At 38.8% G+C, this 19,725-nt stretch overlaps 1 protein-coding gene across 1 annotated transcript; it reads left to right on the top strand.

Moving 5' to 3' along the window:
* Window positions 1-6,366: 6,366 nt before the first annotated feature.
* Window positions 6,367-13,811, top strand: LOC311502231 (von Willebrand factor A domain-containing protein 7-like; the record flags this gene model as incomplete). Its single annotated transcript, XM_084564358.1, has 15 exons — window positions 6,367-6,540; window positions 6,635-6,907; window positions 7,879-7,972; window positions 8,538-8,663; window positions 8,835-9,021; window positions 9,112-9,281; window positions 9,456-9,568; window positions 9,651-9,767; window positions 10,587-10,796; window positions 10,886-11,018; window positions 11,114-11,263; window positions 11,722-11,814; window positions 11,899-12,176; window positions 12,264-12,557; window positions 12,674-13,811. 15 exons carry the CDS (start codon window positions 6,367-6,369, stop codon window positions 13,067-13,069), a joined length of 2,808 nt encoding a protein of 935 aa, XP_084420484.1. The 3' UTR covers window positions 13,070-13,811.
* Between the last annotated feature and the right edge of the window lie 5,914 nt (window positions 13,812-19,725).

Raw genomic sequence — 19,725 nt, 5'->3', positions numbered from 1 at the left:
GTGGTTGCTGTCGTCCACATCATTGGCATATGGCACCGAGGTAAATAAAGAAGGAATTAATTCCTTATATCTAGTTACAGCATCATCAGATAAACATCTACTGTAATGAAATGTCTTTTCAGTTCCTGTGTTATCCATTATTGTAAATTCAAAAGTTATGAGGAAATGATCAGACAAAAGAGGGTTATGAGTAAAGTAAATATGAGTAAGACTTTCAAATGAATTACAACTCTCCTTAGGTCAAGGATTAATAGATAAATCAGAGTGGAAGATTGCTGCCACTCCTCCTCCTCTACCTGGAAGGAAGAATGTAATAACTGCTGTGACTGGGTGGCGTATATGAGTTCAGTAATCTCACAGCCTGAGGAAAGAAGCTACTATGAAGTCTGGTGGCACACCAGCTGGTTAACTTGCTGAATTCATTTGGCTTCTAAAGAAGTCTGTGAGAGATTTCTTCATCAAGTTGGAGACGCGTGATGACTTGTGTCCCATGTTAGTGATTTCCATCCATCTGAAAATGGTCCTGCTCTATCTTCAAAGTGAAAGTAAAAGTATTTAACTTACTGTCCTTGACCACCCCTTTCATTGTACTGTGGAACAATAAGACATCAACAGTCCTTTAATATCAAGTTTCTTGCACAACCTGTTGTCAGTAGAAGTGAAAATGAAAGAATTCAGCAGGTAGCTATGTGGGTTTATTACACATAGCAACAACCTGTCCAAACTTTGTCCTCAGACCTCATTAATAATGATAATAATCATAATAATAATAATAATCTCATTTTAAGAAATATAATATGTTTTTCTTAAAGAATGAAGCAACAATGATCACGTTTGTGAATCGGTGTCTCCCACAACGAATATACTGAGCACACATGTCCATAAGCAAAGAAGTAACCAGGGAAAACATTTAGACACTTAAGAAGTTTAAGAGTTAAGGTAAAAGTCAGCAATATTGATATTAATTTTCTTTTTAGTTTTCTTTTTCATATTCATACGTGCAATAGTGACAATTTTCTGATCACACTCTTGAGATCACTTAATAACTATTTTATAATCACGCTGTTTTATTTCATGGCTTTGATAATTGTAATAGTTAAAGATCATTATGAATTCATAATGTATTATACACTATATATAATTATTAAAAACCTTTTTGACTGAAAATAATCAAAAGGTAAGGTCTGATTGAATTGTATAGGACTAGGTTTCCCTTCAGTCAGTTTTTATCCCTCTTCACAAATGTACGGAGTATTTGGGAATAAAATGGTGTAGTATTTTATTTTGATCGATCATGACACAAAATACGTGTCAAATATTAATAATTATTTAATTTCATTAAGGTAGCTGAACCAGAATTGCCATAAGGTTATACATACAGTTTGAACGTTGACATGGGAAATTGGTAACTTAGAGTAAAATAAATAAGGAATACCTGTCTATAAGGTGCGATGTGTACACATCATATTTGTCAAGCAAACTTGTTAAAGAAAGCTAAAGAAAGGAAGTCTTGGCCTGTATATGTGTTACCTGTTAGCTGGAAAGCACCAAAATATTGTCCGTCCTCAGAAACATATAACATATAACAATATCTGATAGTTTCCCAGATTGTGGGTATGCTAAAAGTGCTAGAAGTACTTTTCTGGTGGAAGACGATAGATGGAACTTCAACATTTCCAGATCATAACTGTATAATGACAACACTAAAGCAAACTAAAATAGGTTGAACAAGTCAAGCACAGTGCTGACTCCTCCTTGAGCATGGGGCATTATAAATGAGGTTGGCACAAGAAATAATTACCTCACAAGAACGCATCAAGACCTAAGGTATAATCATATCTGATCACATATAAGCTATTTGGATGGAATGATTCAAGTTTAGGTTCATAGTCTATTACTGACAGTGAAATCTTAACGGGACTTTTTGTCATGTAAGTAAATAGTCTTTTACAATGTAATTCAACATCAAAATTGACCAGAAAACTTTCAGAGATGTAGAGATCGGTTACTTTATTGTACTATAATATTGTACTTTCTGTGCAAAAGTGAGTAATATAGATATTTGTGTGCAATCAGTACAGATGATATTATGCTGAATTAAAAGCTTTTTTTTGTGTTTTTCTTTTTTCTGCCACGATTGTATAGGTCAGAAAGTTCTCAAGTCAACTTACTCAAGACGTCCTTTAACGTCTGACGCCACAAACAAGATCTCAAGAGCACAGTGACTGGTAGGTGTAAGCTTTCTTGTCTTCGGCCTTGCCAAGTCTGCGTTTAACGGGATGTTAAACATCTAAAGATTGAATCAAGGATCAGCTTAACTCTGTGCAAGTGCAATACCGTAGACAATATATATTTTTTTTTATTTAGCTGTCAACGTCAGGGTCGAAGTCTGTGACACAGATTGTGTGTGGAGCGCTAATACAATACTGGAGGAGTATCAGTGAAATACTACAGTATTGAAATGGAGATTCACAAAGCTGTTAAACTTTGAGTTCTTCTTCTTAATTTTCCCCAGCGACACTGATTAAAGAACCAGAGTAAAATTCATCTGTGTCTATGTGTGTCTCCAAAGCAGAGGTTTACAGTAAATCTGTGAACAGTTCAGCCAGTCATTACTATCTGAAGCTGAAAAAGCCATCGATGACTTCAAGCATTAGTTTTAGTCTGCCTGACTAACACCGATGTGACGTCTGTGTTTAAGAGGTGTAACTATGTCAGCATTTGCTTTAACAAATTATGTGTCCAACAAGTCCATCTTATTAATGTCTCCAACTTTATAAGCTACCTGACACAGTACATTGGAATCACAAGGTTTTTGTTTACAGCCATTGAGCAAAGAGGAAAACACTGATCATTTTTTAGAATCCTACGTGGTGATAAGATAAGATAATACTTTATTGTCTGTTACACAAGGTTACAGAAAATTGTCTTTGACAAGGCTCCAGTCACAAGCAAAGAGGAAAACACTGATCATTTTTTAGATCATTTTGAAAAGAGACTAAATTTGCAGCTCTCTCACAATGACACATTGTCTGGACAGCAAATCTGTTTCAAAAGAGACTAAATTATCAGGAGATTCCTGTGAAAGCAAACTGGAGCCCATCCCAGAAGTTTCGTATCGTATCGTGACATAGAGTAGGAGGTTGACACTTAAAGTTTGTCTTAATGACTCAAGTTTGGTTTGCAAGTTTTTTTTTTTCTCAACCACACAATATAATTATTATCACTGCTTATTTTAAAAATTAGAATATAATTATAAAGATACGATCATTAATATGAATAAATAAAGAGTTAAACACTTATAGTCATGGAATAATAGTCTACATTTTATACAATATTTAGAAAAAGACATTTTTAGATCAGACCCTGCTGAAGGCTTCAGAAACCTGGTTTTATTTGTCACATTATTTATGAAATAAAACTCAGGTTTAGGTGATCATCCAAGGAAGGAAGCACATTGATGTAATGTATTTGGACAAGAAAAAATTGTATCCATTTTGACAGTGCCTACAGATAAACACAATTATATGAACACAGCTACAAGGGAAATGTAACATTTTAGTAATTTAACAAAAATATCAATATGTGTAATTTTCCTTTACAGAAAAAGTTTGTATCGTATCGTATGTATCGTATCATATCGTTCGTCAAATCTTGTGAAACAAGGCCAGCATACCTAAGACTCCACCCCAGGAAGAAAAAAACAAAAAAACAAAACATTCAAACAACACAACCACTGTGCACAGGACAGCATCAAGACCTAAGGTAGAGGCAGTGTTACGTCCCTAGGTGTGTCCAGGGGAAAATCAGGGGCAAACACAATACAACCAATGCTCAAGTCTGGTGTAACAAAAGTTTAACAGTATTTATGGAAATACAAAAGATGACTAAACAAAAATCTCCTCAAAACAAAAACAGTGGGGAAGATTTGGACCACGTGGTTGTGCCAAATAAATGAAAGCAATAAAACAAAACTAGGCCTGGCTAACACACTGCCATATAGAAAACAACAAACAAAAAGGGCCTAACTATCTTTTCTACTAAAAGAACGTTATCAGAACTACATGGGTGGCACCAACCAATAAATCCTAGTGTGTATAACAAAGGAATTCTACATGGTGATAAGATAAGATAATACTTTATTGTCTGTTACACAGAAAATTGTCTTTGACAAGGCTCCAGTCACAAGAAAAACATTCACACAGACATATACAAACAGGACATGGGGTCTTGACACCGTGGGGTGTAAAGGGTACCCCAATCTTACCTCTGGTCCACACCTTCCACCACAACTGAAATAAATCAGAAAACAGAAAGGGTCCACATGTCTCAATACCACGGTAGGTGACAGAAAACAAAAGAACAATCGAGCCGGGCAACAAGCAAAGGGCAGAGATTGAACCATGTGTTTCTCAAAACAAGCTACAAGCAGTCAGCGCAACTAGCATGCAGCAGCAAATCAGGTGCAGGGGAAGTAGAGAGCGAGGAGCTTGTAGCTGGATCCTTTTGAAGTAGCTCCTGTGGTGGCAATTGGATAAACCAACCAATCAACAGGCTCTGACAGACTTCCCAGGTGGAATAACGTGCAGTATCACCACTATCACCTGAACACACAGGGGAGGGGGAGAGAGAGAGGGACAGAAAAACCAAGAAAAATACACTGCCCCTGTCTGGCACGTAACAGGCAGTTACAAGGTGTTTTATGCTTTTTTAATTGATGATTTCTATTTCACATTTATAAATTGTCATTTTTATTTGTGTTGGAAATTTCTGATCAAATGTGTTAGATGAAGTCAATTTCAAGAGTGGGTTTATTACCAAGACTGTATTGGTCCATTTAAGATTTTTATTTAAACAATGTTAATAGCCCATCCATTGAAAAATTAAGTAAAGTTAAATTTTAAATCACTGTGACTTGGCCCCAGCTGTTCACAGAAATATATTTCAGCGGACGTTTGGTGTTCTGCTAATATAGAAACAGCGTAACATCAAACATTTGTTATGTGCATTATGTATGCTAGAAGGAATGTCAGACAAGAACCTGTTGCTACCTCTGAGGCTGTCATAGTGTCAAATGCAGTGTACACAAATCTCTCAGAAATGATCAGATAAATAACAGTCATCACTGATGAACAGGTTTGTCAAGTTTAGAACAATAGTCACTGCTGGTCATGACCCATTCAAAAAACGTCATGTTTCAGTGGAATTTCATCATTTTGGTAAATGTTACTATCCTTATTTGTTAAAGGACGACGTATGTTTGGATACAAAAATCAACACCATCACAGTTAATCTCGACACTTTTAAACTGTCTGTATGGGTCCACACCACAGAGTGTTACTTTTACTCTTTTTGAACACCACCGCAGTTATACAGACTCTGTCTACTTGGTCGCTGTCTCTAACTGTTAGATTAATTACTGTTTCTGCCATCAGCTGTAACAACTGTAATAGCCTAACTATGTTAACTAGTGTAATTGTACATGAAATAGCATTTACTGACTTTAGCATAGGTGTAAACTCGAATGTTAATGTTAGCTTGGTGTCCGGATACAGCGCTGTACGGGAAATGCAAGATTAACAGTCAACATTTACATCAAACATAACATTATACATAAAGTGAATCACTGTTATTCACCAAACAATGTTTTCTCATCAGTCAAAATCAGTCGGTAGTTCTCGGGATGACTGTCCAGGTGCAGGTATAATAAATGGACGAGGTTAATAAGGGATATATCCAGGTTCAGAGCTCATTGTAGAAATGAAGAGAGTTAAATGTGTTGCACTTCACAAACACCATTTTAACACCAGCTATTTGACTTGTATATAACACATTTAACTCTACAAAGAGTAGAATCAACTCTACCTTTGCTAAAATTTCACCAACACCAGAATTTTAACTCTACATCATTTGCTGTGTTTAGCTGTACTTGAGGAAAACAGAAGTGACATTTTCCATGTGAGTAAGGGAATTACAAATACTTCAACCGTATACCTCAGTGTCAGACTCTTCAGAGGGCTGTGGGCTTAATCCTTATTGCATCCAGTTTCACATCGTTGGCAGAAATGTTAGTTCCTGTGACTGAGCTAGGCAAACCCACATACACAAACGCATGTCATTCATGATCCAGGTCGTGCTACGATCCAGACGCCCTCTAGTTGAGACCTTTTCTTTAGTACAGTTGTGCTCAAGCTTTTTCTGGCATGGCCCTCTTTAGAAGAATTTTTATTTTACATATTTTACATAATTTATTGAACATAATTAAAGCAAAAATAAATAAATAAATACAAAATTAAGGCATTCCTATTCCTCATAAATAATACATATTTTAATCTTGCCTCATTTTCTGAGACAGGCTGTGCAGCGATGTCTGGCTTGGCTGCATTGTGTCTCCTGCTTCTGCAGACTGGAGCTCTCGGGTTTAAAATATTTGGAAGCTCTTGGACTCATCAGAAGATCACTGAGAGTGCCATCTTAAACACCACTGTACAGGTGTGCCGTTCTCTGGCTCTGTCCGAAGGCAAAGACTTCATTTTTCCTGTAAGGGCTTAACCAAATTAAACATTTTTCTGTGATCTGAATACATGTAACTTCCATTTGCGATAAATGTATTTTTGTGTGAATGTGTGTTTAGCCGCAGCCTTTTACTGTTGAGTCCACTGCAGCTGCTTGTGAAGCATCGAAATCAACCAAGAGTTTTCTCCAAACCATACGCTTGATCAAAGAAAAGAACTGGCAGGTAGACGTTTTTCATGTCTTCAGCGCACGCCACCACTTTGACAACGAGGAGTTTGTAAAGGGAAAGAAGATCATCACGGACGGATTATCAGCCGTGAAGGCCAGCAACAAGCAACAGAACTTTGAGGCAGCAACGATGAAACTTGGACAGATATTACATTCTTTACAGGTAATTCCCATTACACTTTATTTTACTTTTTAAATCATTAACATTAATGTTGTTGAAACTGTACTCCACATTTCAATCCAAGAAGTCAAAAGCACATACATGGATTCTAATGTCATTTTAAAACTGTGTCACATGTCATTGGCGTGGAAGAGGTCACTCAGAAAATAACTGTCATGCTACTCGACAATGTTACAGAGTGTCTGGTGAATGTTGTGGGTGGCCAGGAGGTGCAAACCAACATTACCAAATGTGAAAAAGCTTGAGACAAATTCACATTTTTACAACATTTCACATATCATAAAACAAAATAACATTGCCATAAAACATTTACAAGTCCTGAAACAAATTTAGACACTTCAGAAAACAAATTAACAAGACGCGAAACACTTTTACAAATGCTGAAACAAATTTACAATTGTTGTAAAAGCGTTTCGCCACTTGTGTGTTTCACATTTTGTAATGTTGGTTTGCACCTCTCAGCCACCATACTAAACAGTCAAATATTTCCTCCAGGAGTTGATGAACACCAAAAACTAATACTCAGAATAATTATTGAATAGGCCTAAAACAAACTTCTAAATACTACAGTTATCACCTTGATATCCACAGAAGTGTTATAGATTTGCAGTAGTACAAGGGTCTGTTTAATTTGATACAGGTGTGTAAATCCCTGTATGGCTGACATAAATTGTAAAACAGGCACATGTCCAAGAAAGAAGAAAAAAGTCACGTGCCTGGTTTCACTAACTGTGGCTGTCATGTTGATGGACACAGTGAGTGTAGCATCACGCTAATGCCATACTTACTTAAACCTTGTTCTGCTGCTCACATGTAGTTAGAAAAATCACAGCTTCAACCTCTAATAGAAAACACATTCAGCGAGCACAGTCTTTAGAAGATTTCTGGTTTTTGGTTTAGCTCAATTAAAACATAAATATCTTCTTTTTCCATCTTCCATTTTAAACCTGAAGGATTTCTACAGTCACAGTAACTGGGTGGAAATGGAAAACAAACTTCCAAACTCCAATCTGATCAGAGAAGGCAGGAGCATTGGAAACATAGCAGGTAAAGAGATCATGCACACTGTCAAGCCTATTGTGTCCATCTTGCTGCCAAAAAAAAGCAGATCTCTGAAGGTGTGCTGTGGTTTCTGGTACTGAGAGGCTAGTAAGAAGATCCTTTAAGTCCTGCAGGTTGTGAGGCGGTGTCTCAATGGCTCAGACTGGTTTGTCCTTCACATCCCACAGGTATTAGACAGGACTGAGATATGGGGAATTTGGAGGCCAAGTCAACACCTTGAACTCGTTACGTTCCTCAAACCACTCCTGAACCATTTTTGCCTTGTGGCAGGATCATTATCTTGCTAAAAGAGGCCACTGCCATCAGGGAGTAATGTTTCTGTAAAAGGGTGAACATGGCCTGCAACAATGCTTAGACAGTTAGTACGTGTCTGACACCTCTCTATCAGAACCATGTTAACAGGCTAACCCGTGTTTTTTACTTCATCATAATGTTATGGCTGATCGCTGCAATTCAAAATCTCTTTCACTTTTCTTACTGTTTGCACATCAGATGCTAAACTGTATTGCATGTACTGTCCAGTGTCAGTAGCATTGCATTTAATCTACAGCCGAAAGCAGAGCAACCTGTAGCAGCTGTGATGAAAGCGTCTGCAGGAACAACATCCTGGAGGATGTCTTAGCGCAGAAGATACTCACCTCAGGATATTTTGGTTTTCTCCCTTTTAAACCCAAAGGTAAACGTCTTCACATCAACTGGACATGGTCTTTATTATTGAAACTAGTATGATTTTACAAAAATAATGGCAAATGTATAATCTGGTGCTTTGTGTGTGGGCTTTCTGATAAATAATAACTCTACACATTCTACAATATATGTAAAAACCTTTTTTTCTGATTGTGAACAGGAAAATGCAGCCATGGTGGTATAGGTGATTTAACGAGTTTACTTACGCCCAGTGGTGGCATTAACAAAGACTCTACCAGCTCCAGCCATGGATATCTCCACGTTGAAGCAGCAAACCTGGCGATAGCTGCAACCAGAGAGCTGCTTGAGGACATTCGAGGGGCAGCTGGTGACAGACCCTTCCTACAGTAGGAAGCCCATTCATTCAGTTAGATTTACTATGCTGTTTACTGTAAAGAAGTGAATATGAATGATTATTTTCCACTTTCATCCTTCAGGATGATGGGAATCACCAAAGGAAAAGCTCTTTGTTTTGTGGTTGACACGACAGGAAGCATGGGTGATGACATTGCAGCAGTGAGGACCGTCACTTCTTCTATAATCAACAATAAAGTTGGAGCAGAAGATGAGCCTTCAATTTACATTCTGGTACCGTTCAATGATCCCGGTATGTAATTTCACATTATGTTTGATAAGCATTTTCTTTAAAGTGAAGTAAAGTCTCAGTGGAAACGAATCATAAGATTCTAATGTGCTGTACTAGCAAATAGCAAAAGTGCTCCTGAATCAAAAGGTATATAACATTAACATATTTCTTTCTTGTGTCTCTTTTTGATGATAGATTTTGGGCCAGTGATGAAGACTTCAGATCCAAAAGTCTTCATAAATTATATTAACTCACTGTCTGAAACCGGTGGTGGAGATGCACCAGAAATGAGTCTTTCAGGACTTCAGGTGCTCTATCATCACTGACCCTTGAGACTTTGAGATTTGATATTAAGACATTAAATTAACTCAACTATCCTCCTTTTTATAGCTGGCATTAACATCCGCTCCTTCTAATTCTGAGATCTTTGTCTTCACGGATGCGGCTGCTAAAGATGGACACCTGAAAGACTCAGTGATTGCACTCATAGAGAGGACCAAGTCAGTGGTGAGTAGTCCACACAGTAACATACACTGATAAGCCACAACATTAAAATTACATTATTTTATCTATATTTTATGACACAACATTATTATTGTGGCATAAAGATTTATGCAGAATAGATCTGATTAGAAAACTTTATTTACTTCATTCTGCCATTAAGTAGCATACATAGTGCTTAGCACGATTTTAATCAGTGGCTTTTATTAATTATCTGTAAAAGGTCGCTTACTCTGGCTTAGAGTGTAGCATAAACGTAAATCTATCTACAGTGTATTCCATAAACAAACTGCACTGGAAAGCAGTATTGCCATAACAGACGTTAGCATCTACTCTAGAAAGTCTTTAAGTTCCTCTCTGAAATGCAATACATGAGGATGAATTGACAACTCGTACTCTCCCACTCAGCAACCAACAGCCCCGGGACATTTTCTGTTGAAACTCAAAGACTTATTACAAATTGTCCTTTTTATTAGGTCTCTCTGTAAACAAATGTTAAAATCCTGCAAAGACCAAACAAAAGTGCACTGCAGTAGTACAGACTGGACACTGCTGCAATTTGATTGCTAGACAACTTTCGGTGCCTCTTAGTGTGTTAAGGGCTTAAATACTTGCTGCCCTAATTATTTCTTGGCATATGTATCATTTACTACATATTAACTCACACAAGCCTCCAAGTACCTTTATTTATACATTTTGCAAGTACTACATTACACGAACAATGTTTACTAGAACGAAAATAAAGATTTAAGAAAACAAATCTATCCATCAAATCAAAGGTCTTTCTGTTTAAGAGTGGCTCAGATGTTTTCTTCTTTTTTTCAGGTAAACTTCATGATTACTAACGTTTTTGGATTTCGTCGTCGAAGGCAGCTTGAGGACAATCAGCAACAGCAGTACAGTCGGATGGTGCCTTCAGACACCCAGCTCTACAGAGACCTGGCTCAGGCTTCAGGTGGCCAGGCTATTGAGGTCACAAAAAGTCAGCTCCTGGAGGCCACAAGCATCATAACAGAGTCCTCAAACGCCGCCCTGGTATCAAAAACTGCTCCGCTGGCTGTTACCAATAATGTCTCTGCACTCATAAATTTCAACCTTGTCACCAGTTTTGCTTTATTTCTTAGGTGACCCTTCTGCAAGCAGCCAGGAGCTCAGGAAAAGCTGAAAGTTTCACTTTCTCAGTTGACGAGTCGATAAAAAACCTCACAGTTTACATCACTGGGAGCTCTGTCAGTTTCACCCTAATCAGTCCCTCAGGTGATTACATCTTTTACAGCTGACATAGAAGAGAAAAGTTATTTAATTGTTAAATATTAATTCAGTTTAGTTTTAACTCCTGTTTTTTTTTCAAGGTGTGTCCCAAGAAAGCACTGACACGACAGGATCGGTAATCACTGCATCCCAGTCAGTGGGAAACTTCCAGACTCTGCAGCTACGAACTCAAGCGGGACTGTGGGAAATGAGAACCGCATCAACAAATCCCTACACTCTGAAGGTTGTAGGTGAGGCATCTGTTAATATGACGCCCGAATCACATGGCCTAGTCCAGTGTTTTTCAACCACTGTGTTTTAAAAACACAGTGTCACCTAATTGATCTAAAAAACATTATTTTGAAAATGAATGAATTATTATCTGCAAATAATATGCCATTGTCAAGTGTCTGTGTGTGTGTATATATATATATACATATATATATATATATATATAGAGAGAGAGAGAGAGAGAGAGAGAGAAAGAGAGAGACTTTTTTCTTTGTGTTTATCTCATTCCGATTCAAGACACTTTGACAAGAATTACTTGTTAATATAGGCTACAGAGTTTCATTTTTTTAACATTTTCGGTTCATGGTGTGCCTTGTGATTTTTTCAATGAAAAAAAATGTACCTTGGCTCAGAAAAGGCGGAAAAACACTGACCTAGTCTACAGAACTTGTGTTTGATTTTCTTTTTGTATGTGCAGGTGAGAGTCCCATCGACTTCCTGTTTGACTTTTTGGAGGTGTCGCAGGGCCCCTTCGGAGGGTTAGATATTATAGACAATCGTCCTACAGCTGGTAAGATAATAACATCCAGGTCATGGTACACATGATAAGCACACGTTTTGGTGAAAACCTGACTATATTTTCTTTTCTTTGAAGGTGTCAATGGGAGCCTGTTGGTGACATTAGTCGGGAGTGACTCGGCCACAGTTACAGAGGTCACTCTGGTTGAATCATCAGGGTTGGGACAGGTTAATGGCACCGTGGAGGCTCAGGGTGGAAGAGAGGTCATAGCTCGGTTTGACATTATACCATCAGTTGAGTTTGTGGTGCTCGTGAAGGGGCAGAGCAACAGCGGTGCCTCCAAAGCATCTCCAGTGCTCTTTCAGAGACAGTCAACCACCAGCATCAGAGCTTCTGCTGTGACTGTTACTGCTGTAAGTCAAATGCAAACTCATATTATGTATTTTTAAGATCCACTCCAACCCCGTGATATTTTAATGACTGTTCCCTTCTGGTTTTAGGTGGATTCAGAAGGTGTGCTGGTACCAGGAACACCACTTTCAGTTCCCTTCTCTGTGACAACTCGCAGCTCCGGAGGAAGCTTCACTATCCAAGCTACCAATGACCAAGATTTTAATTTAGCTTTCTCACCCAGTTTAGACCTGGAGACTGGAGGCAGTGCTAACGGTACAGTGACCATCACAGCACCTTTTGATACCCCATCTGGTACTGACGTCACCCTGACCATTGAGGCCGAGGCTCCTGGAGGAACAGACACCAACTATGTTGTGATGCGTTTCATTGTTCTTACACCGGTAATGCCACATTTGAAAATTACATTTCAATAAATATTAAGGCAATGAATAAACACTCTAGCCTAGTTGACTCACTCTTGATTTCAGGCCTTAATCTACTTTTTCCCCTCTAATAGGTGACTGATTTCACTCAGCCAGAGTGTCAGCTGCTCAGCCTGCAGTCCAACTGCTCTGAAGACTGTAGCTCAGCTGTGTGGGAGCTCTCTGTTCAGGTGACTGACGGTGCTAATGGGACGGGTGTCAGCCGCGTGGACCTCAGACAAGGCAACGGGACTATAAACACCAGCCTGGGAGCCGGCAACGAGAACATAACACTTGTGTCTTACCGCTCGTCTTGCTGTTCTCCTGACGTGGAGCTGCTGGTTGTGGATGGGGTGGGTAACATAGGCTCCTGTTTCTACACTGTCCGCTCAACAGATCCATCAGCAGTTGTATCTTTGTCTACCAGAGCTGTTCAGTCTTTTCTTCTTTGCATTAGCATCACAGTCCTACTGTTCCTGGGGATACACTGAGTGTCTGCATGTTAGTGTGGAGCAGAGTTATATTCAAACATTTTATGAGAACCATGTTTTTTACAAAAAACAAACCTCCAATTGTTCCACAAGGGATCAACAGAGAACAAAAAAAACTTTCTAAACTGAAAATGATTAAAGCGCCGTCTAGTGGAGGAAAGAATAACCTCTGTGACTCTATTTGTTCACACATGCATTGTGCATATATTCTGTTAGTAACTCATTTATTCATGGTTGTCACTTCAGTAAATAAATATTCATTCACACTTGAGAAGTTCTCTGTGACGTTATTTTATGGCAGAGAATTAATGGTTTAAAATGTGAGAATTCATCCCTTTGGTTATGAAACGTATTGAACTGACACTGATAAACTGATTTAAACCCGTGTAAGTGCTACGATGAAATTGGCTCACAGGAAAGGAAGACCAAGAGTCACCTCTGCTGCTGAGGATAAATTCATCTGAGTCACCAGCCTCAGAAATCCCAAGTTAACAGCACCTCAGATTAGACCCGAAATCAATGCCACGCAGAGTTCTAGTACATCAACTGTCCAGAGGAGACTGCGCCAATCAGGCCTTTATGGTAAAATAGCTGCTAGAAAACCACTACTAAGGAAAAGCAACAAGCAGAAGAAATTTGTTTGGGCCAAGAAACACGAGGAATAGACGTTAGAGCAGTGGAAATCTGTGCTTTGGTCTGATGAGTCCAAATTTGAGATCTTTGGTTCCAAACACTGTGTCTTTGTGTGACATAGAAAAGGTGAACAGATGGTCTCTACATGCATGGTTCCAACTGTGAAGCATGGAGGAGGAGGTGTGATGGTGTGGCGGTGCTTTGCTGGTGACACTGTTGGGGATTTATTCAAAGGGCACACTGAACCAGCATGGCTACCACAGCAACCTGCAGCGACATGCTATCCCATCCGGATTGCGTTTAGTTGGACCATCATTTATTTTTCAACAGGACAATGACCCCAAACACACCTCCAGGCTGTGTAAGGGCTATTTGATCAACAAGGAGAGTGATGGAGTGCTGCCCAGATGACCTGGCCTCCACAGTTACCTGACCTAAACCCAATCGAGATGGTTTGGGATGAGATGGACCGCAGAGTGCAGGCAAAAGGGCCAACAAGTGCTCAGCATCTCTGAGAACTTCAAGACTGTTGGAAAACCATTTTAGGTGACTACCTCATGAAGCTCATCGAGAGAATGCCAAGAGTGTGCAAAGTAGAAATCAAAGCAAAGGGTGGCTACTTTGAAGAATCTAAAATATGAATCATATTTAGAGTTTCATACTTTTACTACAAAATTCCATATGTGTTCATTCATAGTTTTGATGCCTTCGGTGAAAATCGACAATGTAAATAATCATGAAAATAAAGAAAAACCATGAAATGAGAGGATGTGTCCAAATTTTTGACAGGTGGTGTATGTTCCTTTTGTTTTATTTCTCTCACCTGCTGAGCAGCAGTTTCCACTGAAATAGCGCCCCCCAGCGATAAATGAAAGGCATGGCTGTTTCAAACTACAGCTGGCCCAGAAGCACAGGTGAGATGGCTGCAGCTGCTGTCAGGTATGTTCTTGATCCACACTCTCCCAAATAGGAGAGGAGGATCCCCGAGCCCGAGCTCACTGCCACCAGTGCAGAGGATGGATGGCAGCTGTGGATGTACGCCACCGCATTAAAAAAATTGATAATTTTAAACTAAAAAGTTTTAAACTAGTGTCAAAATCAGGATAAATGTTCATATTGTGGAGGGGGAGCATTTCTAAGTAGAGAGTAGGTAGAGAGTTGGGACGTGAGGTTATGAAAAGTAATGTTGATAAAACAAATTAACTACATGTCCATTGGTCTGTGATATAAATGTAATTTCTATATGATTTCAGTCATTTCGATAATGTTTATAGTCAGAATCACTGAATTGACGTATTTCCTGTGTAAATACAGAAGGAGACGCAAGTTGAGGCAGTAGTGAACTGAGCCCCACCTCGAATTGCACAATATCTCCCGAACTGGGTTAGAAACTTCGGTTAGATTCAAAGCATCGACTATTATTATTTTTAATAATAATACTTTTTTCACTGTACTTTTTTGTTGACACCGCCTTATTGGCAGGAAAACTGAGGAGGTTCATTACTGTAATGCAACTACAATAACAAGTAACTGTTTAATCCTGAATTTCTTTCTCATTGTGAGTAGTTTTAGTGCTAAATGAGCAATATCCCTTTATTAACATTAGCCTAATTTGTCTCTATGAAAGGAAATCTGTTGGACATCGTGTTAAAAACATGCTAAATAATAAGACATTACACTTGGAAAACGCTGGATTCTGTACCTGATATAAAGTGCTCGCACACCAGCGAAATCTGTTTGAGGGATCCCACCGCTCCATTTTCTCGTTCCTGCTTCTTGAGCATTTTATTGCAGTAAACCACATCTACCGTCTTGCAGGATCTTTGGGAATCCTATAAAACGACTCCCCCTTTGCTTGTCCCTGACTATTCTGATATCCTGGGGCACAACAACTGTCGACCATTTTTGGAAGCAACAGGTACAAGGACGAGTTAGTTGCTCGCAGTTGTCAACCAAGTAGTAATTAGCAAAGCATGCTTTCCTGCCAATATGGCGGTGTTGTGATTGCTAGTGCAGGGTGACGTCAGCTACCAGAGCTCTATTAGTTGCTTCACTTCAAACTCCATAACGCACCACATTTAATTTAATTAATGGTAACGACAGTCCTGTCCCCACGGCCCAGTCCAAATTCCCCCATCCCTGTAGAAGTTGGTCTCTGCTAAACCTCAGTGTGTCTCTGGGTTGCCCACACCAGCAAATAATCACCCAGAGTCTCCAGACAGCAGCCCTGACAGCAAGCTTCTTCCAACAACGTACTCTGGGCCAGTGGAGAGCCAGAGAGAGAAGAAACAATAACAGGAATGGGTGGAAAAAGAGCAAACCGTCCCATACTAATGAAGCCATTGGTAAAAACAGAAGGCAGCGTTTCCTCTGAGTAGCTTAACTGTGATTTCTTCAGTGACATCCAACCACCATGTTTTGTCCTTGTTGCTTCAGCATCAATGTGGAAATCCAGCCAGGCAGAGTGACAGTTGCTCTATGTCAGTGGTTCTCAACCTTTTTGGGGTCCTGGACCCCCTGCATATTTTGCACCCGATCTGGGGGGTGGGGATGCAATTTGATAGAAACAGCAGAAACTGCATTTTATATTGCATTATGGCATTTATTCACTCTTTGAGGCAAATATGAGCTTTCAGTTCTAACTTCCAGAACAACAATATGTAACAAAACAGGATATTTATGCAGAGTCTTCTGAACATTATATAACAAAACAGATGCAGTAGCGGCATATAGTGTCGTTAGACAACGCTGCTGACCAGACTGCATTTGCGGCTTTTTAATCCACCATGGTTTCAGCTAGGATAGCTGCCGCTGGTGCAATTAGCTCCTCATCTATTGAATATGGCTTTTTAGCTTTGGAGACAAGTAGCCTAAAAAATAAATAAGGGACACCTCATTGGCAAGGCCTGCAGACCCAACTGCCTTCACGCTTCCCAGCGTGGTGAATTTTTTTTAACCCTTATTTGTGTGTGTGAAACGATTTTTCAGCTATTTGATGCAAACCTCAGTTGAATTAGATGCATATTTTGGGTGATATGAACACATGGAAAACAAATTATTGTTCAACAATTTATTTTTTAAATTAAAATAAGTATCTTTCTTGAACAAAAACCTGTTCTGCTTAACTTAAAACTGTATAAATTAACATAAAACTGCAGAAATCAGAACATTCCTCTTGTAGTAGTGCAATAAGAAAAGTGCAAACAGAAAGTGTGAGGAAACGTTGTTGCTTTGTTGTCTTCCGGTATTTTCTTCGCAAGCAACAGTACATCGAACAATGAGACGAGCAGGATTCCTGCTGTCAGATCATTGGTCAAAGAGCAGGAGACGGCCTGGGAATAAATTGATTCATTTATTTATTATTATTTAATTAATAATAAATGACACCATGACGTATTATTGAAAGCATATAGTACAAACTGGGTGCAGTACATCATGGGAGTAGTAGGAGCTGTGTATATGTTTGGTTCTGCAGTTCATTTTGAAATAGCTGGCAACATGACGAGTGCTTGGGCAACACCGAATCTGCAGTGATGTAATGGACTAGTTTTATAATTTTGTTGAGCTTACTGTAAACATTCATAGTTCGTAATGTCCGTAGTGCTTTAAATAAAATGTTTATAATCTGTGCAGGGGTTTTATATATGTCTGAACACAACAAGTTTGAATAATTATTCTCATTAGAGTCAGTTATCTTGTTTTTTGGGAAATTTATAGTATCCATTCACACCATTCACACAAGCACACCTAGAATCGCCAGATTGAACATTGAACCTAATGTGCATGTTTTTGGACAGTGGGGGGTGTCGGAGCACCCAGAGAAAACCCAGGCAGGCACAAGAACCTGCCTATTATTATAGTATAACAGTACTATAAGGGCCACTAATGGCCTTCCACTGGATTGGCCGAGGGCTACACCATTAGCATTAGCTTGGTGTCTTGAGGAGGCTGAGACCTCTACCTGCAGCCGCAGTGGGCTGATCATCTGGCTGTTGGGTTGGACAGGCCAGAGTCAGTGGAGGAGGTTGGACCTTCCAGCCCAACCTCCAAACTATTAGTGAGTGTTAGAAATGACTCCTATTTAAAAGCTCCTACTGATAATGTGATGATGTCATCATGACATCATCAAGAACAAGTGGCCAACGACCACGTCCCTTATGGGCTTTATGAGGAGAAAAGTTATGAACATAGAGTAGTTTCCAGGCTAAGAGGGCTTGTTTGTGGAAATTAGATAGTTTAAGAGGAAGTTTGGGAGGAGAATAGTTACACATTAATAGATATTGTAGGCCACCACACTTTTTAAAAATATTACACGGAATAAAGAACCACAAGGAATCTTCGCCTTCAAGCAAACATCTTCTTAACCAGTTAATCTTAAAAGTATTATTGATGTCAAAGAAGTCAATAACTTCCAGGCCACCTTCTGATCTGTTGTTGGATAAAACTGACTTTTTCAGCTTATGCTGTTTGTTTCGCCATATAAAATTAATAAAGGTGTTGTCAATACTTTTACAAGTTGTGTCTGAAGCGTATAAAGATAAAGTTGGATACACCAAACGAGAGAGGCCCTCTGCCTTTGAAAGAAGAACTCTACCGATGATAGAAAGGTCTCTTTGAAGCCAATTGTTAAAAATGTTTTTAGTAATTTTCAGTCTAGGGAGGAAATTGAGATCTTGCCGTGTGATTGAGTTTTTACAGATGTGCACTCCTAAGTATTTAACACTATCTATTACAGGGATACCATTAACTACTTTGTCGTTAGAGTTGTGAAGACATAGAATTTCGCATTTATTTACATTTAGAAAAAGACCTGAAGCTTGAGAAAATGACTGAATGGAATTAAGGGCAACAGGGATTTGACCCTTGTCTTTTAAAAAAAGCGTAGTGTCGTCAGCAAGTTGTGAAATCTTAATTTCTCTATTGAAGATAGATATGCCTTGCATAAGTGGGTTATTAAGGACATCAATAGATAAGAGTTCTACTACCAGAATAAATAGAAAAGGAGAGATGGGGCAGCCCTGTCGAACGCCTCTGTGAATACTAAATCTTTTTGAAGTGTTACGATTTATGATAATTGAACTATTAATGTCCTTGTATAACATTTTGATAGCAGAAATAAAGTTACAACCAAAGCCAAATCTCTCCAGAGAACTAAATAGAAATTTGTGTTCTATAGTGTCGAAGGCCTTGCAAAAGTCTAGGAACAGAATAATAGCATCTGAATCAATTGAATCAGCATAGTCAACCAGGTCTAAAACTAGTCTGATATTGCAGCTTATATGGCGACCTTTCATGAAACCAGTTTGAGTTTCGTTGATGAGGTCACTTAAACCTTTTTTGAGTCTGTTGGCATAAATTAAAGCCATTAGTTTGTATTCTACAGTAAGTAAAGTTATAGGACGCCAGTTATCTAACTAAAAGCAGAGGGTCTTTTCCAGGTTTTGGTATTAGGGAAATAACCCCTTGCTTCATGGTAGTCACCATTTCTTCATTACTGAGACATTCTTTAAATAGAATCAAAATAGGTTTTTCTAAAAGGTCCCAAAAGTGCAAATAGAATTCAACAGAAAGACCATCTATGCCTGGTGCTTTACCTTTTTTCATAGATTTCAGAGCATCATTTAATTCAGAAACTGAGATCTCTGCATCACACAAGGACTTGAAACTATCTGTAACAACGGGTATATGGTTGTGCACTTGCTGTAGGAAAGCATTGCACCGATCATCATGAAAATCAGATTTATAGAGGTTTTCATAAAAGGTGGATACAAACTCGGAAATTTGTTTTGGGTCTTTACACACGGTGTTATTTATATTTAAGGCAGATAAAGATTTACGATTATAATTTCTTTTTTCAAGAGCAAAGAAGTAGCTAGTATTTTTTTCACCTTCCTCAATCCACTTTGCTCTGGATCTAATGAAGGAGCCTCTGGCCAAATCAGTGTATAACTCATCTAGTTCTAACTGTGTGGATTTTAATGCTATGACTTCTTCATCAGTGTGGTTATCCTTTTTTAAAAGTG

The sequence above is a fragment of the Chelon labrosus genome, assembly GCF_963514085.1.
Source record: "Chelon labrosus genome assembly, chromosome: 17".
Lineage (NCBI taxonomy): Eukaryota > Metazoa > Chordata > Actinopteri > Mugiliformes > Mugilidae > Chelon > Chelon labrosus.
This window is presented reverse-complemented; position numbering and strand designations above follow the sequence as displayed.